The sequence below is a fragment of the Centruroides sculpturatus genome, unplaced genomic scaffold (assembly GCF_000671375.1).
Source record: "Centruroides sculpturatus isolate CEXI.00-Female unplaced genomic scaffold, Cexi_2.0 scaffold89, whole genome shotgun sequence".
In the NCBI taxonomy this organism is placed as follows: Eukaryota; Metazoa; Arthropoda; class Arachnida; order Scorpiones; family Buthidae; genus Centruroides; species Centruroides sculpturatus.
Window position 1 is genome coordinate 82618 of NW_019384460.1, and position 7542 is coordinate 90159.

At 27.8% G+C, this 7542-nt stretch overlaps 1 protein-coding gene across 1 annotated transcript in view; it reads left to right on the top strand.

The window, feature by feature from the left end:
* The first annotated feature begins 1074 nt into the window (after positions 1 to 1074).
* The window catches only part of LOC111620805 (protein FAM3C-like), a 15040-nt gene continuing 8572 nt past the window's right edge, over positions 1075 to 7542 (top strand). Inside the window, exons 1-4 of the mRNA XM_023362800.1 lie at positions 1075 to 1079; positions 2025 to 2174; positions 4569 to 4678; positions 7098 to 7185. Of these exons, the coding sequence (XP_023218568.1) occupies positions 1075 to 1079; positions 2025 to 2174; positions 4569 to 4678; positions 7098 to 7185 (353 nt within the window). The remainder of the gene's footprint in view (positions 1080 to 2024; positions 2175 to 4568; positions 4679 to 7097; positions 7186 to 7542) is intronic.

Genomic DNA, 7542 nt, shown 5'->3' on the forward strand with positions numbered 1-7542 from the left:
TGAAAAATAAGCAAATAATTTTGTTTATTAATACAATATAATACAAAATACATATAAATTTTTAATTTTTAAAATATATTTTATCATAAAATAAAGTGAAATGTTTTTATTAAAAAATTTTAGTTTAGGATCTCTTACATTTTTTGGAAAAAAGTATCCATCTTTAATTGTTTACATTTTTGTTTTCTTTCATTGAGAATTTCGAATATGGTCAAATGGATGTGATGATGCTTTTTTTTACATTTGCACTTCGCTCCCAATTATTGTCTAACTCACAAAGTTCATCAGTCAAATTTTTCACAGTTGAAAGGATACGTTATCCCGACGTAGAGCTACAGACAAGTGGAGACACTGATTGGTTGACCACCGGTCGCCATAGCGCATGTATAAGGTCAGTTTGAGTGGGAAAATTCAAGGTGGCTAAGTAGAGATAGATATCGTCTGGCTAATAAAAAAGTATCATCTGGCCAACGAGAAGTAGATTTGTCTTACTAATGATAGTTTGTGATTGCCAGAAGTGCTGCTGCGTCATAAGGTGTTTTCTTGAACGAATTGATATGGGATACATTCATTGGCGCTATGGATTCGGACGCCATTTATTGGACTATTAAGTTTGATAACTTGACTCGTGGGTACCTAAACATTTAGTGTTTTAATATTAATTTAATGCAAATGCATACATACCCAATAATATTAAACAGAAAAACTAAATATATATTCGATAAAAATCTTTGTTTTAACAAATGTACAATGTTGCGGCTTGGTAAATACGTCAACACTGAAATGAAAATCAATCTGGCATAGGGAAAATCGAGAAATTACACCGCGAAACGATAAATTGCATAGCGGCGTTATTGTGAATCGGTGTAAATTGAGCCGGCGTAAACCGAGGACTACCTGTATTCAATTTGTAAATTTAAAATTAGAATTAGAATTTTTTATATACAGTTTTCATTTGTTAAACAAACTAGTCTTGGCAATATAGTATATATGTAATATATTAAGAGACAATCATTTCATTGCCAGAAATGATTGGCTAATAATAACCAATCATCTGCCATCTATATGATAGCCATGAGGTTAGCTTGGGTGGCCAACAGTTTTTGCCCCCGAACCAAATTGGAAAGAAAACTTTTTCTATGGGCCGAACCAGAGGCTGCCCTAGGAAGATTTTGAGGTGGTGTGAGATCTCATTGCAGTGCCACCCCGTAGAGACTAAATTGTACATAGAGATTACAGATACATTTTTCACATTATCATGCTTTATCAACATTCTACACTGTACTTACGCTTTTTTTTCCCGAGATTTGTAATGAAGGGTTAACTCTAAATGCACAGTGAGTTGTTTACCTTTTTTTTTTTAGGCGTCAGAATTTTTTATCGAGCTATTCGGACTTGAGAGCTAATATTGAAAAATTGATCGCGGGCCACATGAGTTCATTTGACAGGCCAGATTTGGCCCATGGGCCGTATGTTGGCCATGCCTGGGCTAGCTGATAAAATGTTAATTTTTTTTGTGGCTTCACAGTTTAAATTATTTTTAAAACAAGGAAGTCTTTACATATGATTACATACAGCTGTTTCTTCCAATTAAATGATAATACTGTTTTCAAAAAATATATACAGTAGAGCGTCGATTATCCGAATCAATTGGGAACTGGGGTTGTTCGGAAAATCGATATTTCGGATAGCCGATATGTACGAAAAAATAATTAATTTATCCCATGTTGAAATTTTTCTCCGTTGCATGTCGCTTTGTGTTGAATTTTCATCGATGTTAAGCCTAACAAAGACTATTGTATCGTTAAAAATTATTTTTTTTCTTTTGTACAAACAAANATTATTTATTTTATATTCTTTTATGCATAAACATAATAGTTGATAAAAATAAATTGCTTATTTTACATTTTGTTTTATGATGTTTTTCTATGACAACTTATTATGTTATCATTACATATTAATATAAAAATAGAAAAATGGAATTTATTGTATGAAACTGACTATTTATTTAAAATTTTTTTTAGTATCATCTCTGTTCCAGTTCCAATTAAAATTGGTGATATTGTACCAAATTGTGGACTTAAACTTCCATGCAAAGATAATGAATTTTCTGTTCATATTTATACTGGAAAAGATCATAATGATCAACCTAAATTATGTGTTGATGGAAAATAGTAAGTTTCTATTTATCAATATTTTATATATTAAAATAGGAACAATTTCATTACAGTTGGTTCAGTAAAAGATTTTATTTTTTGAATTTTTATTTTTAAGTAAGTATAAAAAATTAGTAATTTAAAAACTTCCTTTATTCCTTTGGTATGATTATTTAGCATGACTAAGCTTAGTAGAATACTGATAAATTTAAAATGAATAAAATTCAAATAAACCAAATTACATAAATACTTCTGCTGGTAGGTTATCTAATTTTTTCTGTACAAGAAATGCAATGTTTAAAAAGATAGAAATAGATTTAAAAGTTATTCTCTAAGTAAATATCTTCAATCAGGCTAATGCTTTTGTTGGATTTTTTATTTAGCATTTTAAACATTGTTTTTCTATTTAATTATTTTTTGTTAAGATATATAAAATGTAAAAAATTTATTCAAATAAGAAATCTAATATAGGTATTCCTCACTTTACAAAAGTTTTCTTTGTTACTTCATTTTTACAAAAAACATAGTACAGTAGAGCATCGATTATCTGAATATCAATCAACCAAAACATCAATTAACTGAAAGCTTTCCAGTCGGCAAATTTAAATTTCCACTAGTGCTGTGGCGATGCAATCTTTGGCTTTGTCTTGGACTACTCCAATATTATTTTTGTTGGTATGCATGTTTTAGCTGGCAGCACTGGCACAAGGTGTACATGAGAGGGTACTTAAGGACATGCCAGGATTTGAATGAATTTCAACATGGGATAGGTTAATATATTTTTTTGTACATAATTGTTTATCTGAAAAATCGATTTTCTGAACAACCCCAGTCCCCAATTGATTCGGATAATCAATGCTCTACTGTATTTGCTTTTGCTGACTAAAACAAATCTGAAGAGGACTTTTGCTTTTACAATAAAAAGGTGAAAAGCAAAAACAATATTCAGTGTTTGTTTTGCAGAAAGCAGTTTTAGAGGTACTGTGCATTTCAAACAGCAAGAAGCATACAACTGTTGTGAGCATCTAGGCTTTATGTTGATTTATTTTGTGTATCTGTTAGCAAAAATAAAATGATAAAATGGAAAGTATCATTATGTTATCCGTCAGTCCATTTGACTTTGTACATCCATTAATCCACTTGTATGGATTGATTGATGTACAAAGCATGATATTCCATTCTCTTTAGTTACATAATTATATTAAATTACAATATAATATATTTTAAAATTTTATTATATATTATTTAAATTATTGTAAAGAATATTTCAAAAATAACGAGATTTTTTTTATGACAAATAAAACAGTTATTTAAAAAAATTAAGTTTTATAGATATAGGGTGGTTATAATTAAAGTTGTGCTACTCAGACCTGTCTAGAGCCTGTTCTCATGGACATATTTTGATGAAACTTGGTATATATGTTATATGGACCATGGGGAAAAGAAAAATACAAAAAAATATATTTAATTCAAATTTTTACCACTAAGTGAAAAATGGTGCATGAAGAACAAGAAACAGAAAATGGAAACACGCAAAAGGTTTTTATTCACAATATTTGTTCAAAACGCCTTACAGCATTGTAAGATGTTTTGAACGTGTAATTGATGCAAATGGATTGCACATTGAACAAATGTTGTGAATAAAAATCTTTTTCGTGTTTCCATTTTGTGTTTCTTGTTCTTCATGTGCCATTTTTTCACCTAGTGGTAAAAATTCGAACTAATTATCTTTTGGATTTTCCTTTTCCCCTTGGTCCATATAACATATATACCAAGTTTCATCAAAATACGTCTATGAGAACGGGCTCTAGACAGGTCTGAGTAGAACAACTTTATTTATAACTGTATTTCAATGACAGATTTTCAAAAACAATTAGAATATTTGGAATCTTGTGAGTATATCCATCAGATTCTAAATATTCTAATTGTTTTTAGTCTTTTCTTAATTTCTAACAGTCTTTTAAATCATTATTTCTGTGATTAACTATGTAATACTCTTTTAAACTATGTAAACTCTTTTAGTCAAAGTAAATGAATTTTAATAATTTTTGTTTGTTTTAACTTGGGCTTTTGACTTCTATTTTTTGTACCTGTATGTGTACCATAAAAAAATACAGATATATTTTAAAAAAATTTAAGTCCTCATTTTTTCAAGACATACAAAAATTTGTGATTTTTTTTGTGTATTAAAATTGTATGGAATATATATAAACTATGTTAGGAGTATAATAGCTAGATGATTGAATGATTGAAAATATCAAAGTTATGTTCATAAAAATATGCTAAATTTGCACAATGATAAGAAAGTTCAAATCAGCTGAATAGAATAATGTTTCAGTTTCATTATTTTTGGAATATTCCTTATAGACTTTTTATAATTTTATAATTAAATTATTTTTAATCTTTATTTAGTATTATTTCCAAAGAAATTAACGGAGGTGGTCGAGGAATTAATGTTGCAGTCATAGATAATGTTACTCAAACAGTAGTACGTGTTAGTCATTTTGATACATATGAAAGAGGTATTTAATTTCATTGTTTTTCTTTATAATCTAACAAATAATAACAAATAATTAACAAATAATCTCTAATTTAATTGTGGCTAAAATTTATGACTTTTACAAAGATTTTCTATTAAACTTTTCTGTTTTTCAAGACATAATTTATGATTAATACATTATACAAATTGAAAAAATATCATATTTTGATATTATTGCTAAAGAACTGGTGGAAAACCATTGTATGTTAGTAGGACATAGAAAAAAACTGAAAGATAGGCAAAATTAAAATTTTTATGTTAAATTTGATATCATAAAAATAACTAGAATACTTATATACTTGTGTACAATAGTCATTGGATATTTCTATATTCCTTGAAAACAGAATTTATAAATATACATTTTTTTTATGCTGATATTGTTAATTCAATAATTTTAAATGTAATTATGAGATTAGCATCATTACAATACCAAAGAAATAACATTGATGTAATTGATTAGCTGAACAGTGATGTAATCAATCAATAGCAAGATTGAAGTTTATGTTCATATAAGAAACAAAAAAATTTTATATATAATTTTCATGGGACTAATATAGTGTATAACCAATTTTTTTTTCAAAATTGGAATCGGTAGATTTGATGCATTTATAAATAAATAGAGAGAAAGAAGAGAAAAGTTTTGGTTACCAGTTAGATAACCAAGACTTTCCAAGAAAAAGCAAAGAAATTGTATCTGAGCATTCAGATAAAAATATTCAACTTCAAGTCTTGAGAGAAGAGAGTGATGGTTGAGAGAGATATCTTCTCAGCACTTGCCTTATCATCTCCTAACAGAGGAAACAAATGCAAAAATAAATAATTTAGTAGTGAAAAAATGTAACTTGCCTTTCTTACAAAAACAAAAATAAAAATAAAATTTTTAAAAAAGTCAAGATTTTAAACCAGAACAGCATGAGATATGGATTTGTAGGCCAAGATACAACACCACTCACTCTTACAAATGTATTTGTGCTGAGCAAATAAAGACAATAACTTAAAATTGGTTCCCTTTTACAACTGTTTGCTTACAAGAATTTTTGATTATTACATATATGTTTAATTTTACATAAACTTTTATTTTAAACATAAAGTATTTAAAAGTTGGATATTCGTTTTGTTTTTCTTGTCAGTTTGACCTGTAATATTTTTTGAACTCAGATATTTTTGCTTGGAGATGTTTTGATTGATTGGCTCCTAAATCACTTTCTGTGTAAATTGTGCTTGTCAAGAAACCTGAAATGTAAATCTATATAAGTACTTAAGCTAAGTTAAATTAAGTTTTAATAAGAAAGAAAGTTGGTCTGTTGTAATGGTTAAACTCTTTCCCACAGAAAAGAGTAAAATGCCTAGTTATATGAATTGAATTTGTTGACTTTCATCAACAAAAAAATTTAACTGGTATTATTCGTATGTAATAAACAGACTATATTGACACAGTATAGGATCCCACATAATTAAGAATAACTTCCCAAATATTATATAATTTTATCTCATCTCTCATGTCCATGTAACTGAATCATCTTATCACATATAATCTGTTGAAAACTTGCTGTTTATTATTGTTGATTATTGCTGAGTTTATCTTTCAGTGAACATTTAGAAAACATTCTTATTTACTTTTATTTGAATAAAAAATTTATTTTAAAATTCTTTAATATATAAGCTAGACTTTGAGAATGGATTACAGTTGTAATCTACATGTCTATCCAAATGAAACAAAATATCTACAGTAGGCTTAAATATTCATTTATATATGATATTTACCTGACAAATTAAGTATTTAAAACTACCTAATTATGCACAATCTTGGATTTTCTTTTTAATTTAAAAAATTACGTATTTATATAATTAAAAGTTTTTTGTAAATATGTATTTTATTTTTTGAAAAATTCTTATATAGTATAACTTTTAAAATTGTGAAATTTTTAATATATTCTTAAAATTGATTTTTAAAAATATCAATCATTTAATATATAAAAGATATACAGGTAGCCCTCAGTTTACACTGCAGTTCCATTCCTACAAAAGCCGGCGCAAATCAAAACAGTGTAAAATGAACCCATATTTACAGTGAGGTATAGGGTTAGGTTCTACATAAGTGAAAAATAAGCAAATAATTTTGTTTATTAATACAATATAATACAAAATACATATAAATTTTTAATTTTTAAAATATATTTTATCATAAAATAAAGTGAAATGTTTTTATTAAAAAATTTTAGTTTAGGATCTCTTACATTTTTTGGAAAAAAGTATCCATCTTTAATTGTTTACATTTTTGTTTTCTTTCATTGAGAATTTCGAATATGGTCAAATGGATGTGATGATGCTTTTTTTTACATTTGCACTTCGCTCCCAATTATTGTCTAACTCACAAAGTTCATCAGTCAAATTTTTCACAGTTGAAAGGATACGTTATCCCGACGTAGAGCTACAGACAAGTGGAGACACTGATTGGTTGACCACCGGTCGCCATAGCGCATGTATAAGGTCAGTTTGAGTGGGAAAATTCAAGGTGGCTAAGTAGAGATAGATATCGTCTGGCTAATAAAAAAGTATCATCTGGCCAACGAGAAGTAGATATGTCTCACTAATGATAGTTTGTGATTGCCAGAAGTGCTGCTGCGTCATAAGGTGTTTTCTTGAACGAATTGATATGGGATACATTCATTGGCGCTATGGATTCGGACGCCATTTATTGGACTATTAAGTTTGATAACTTGACTCGTGGGTACCTAAACATTTAGTGTTTTAATATTAATTTAATGCAAATGCATACATACCCAATAATATTAAACAGAAAAACTAAATATATTCAATAAAAATCTTTGTTTTAACGAATGTACA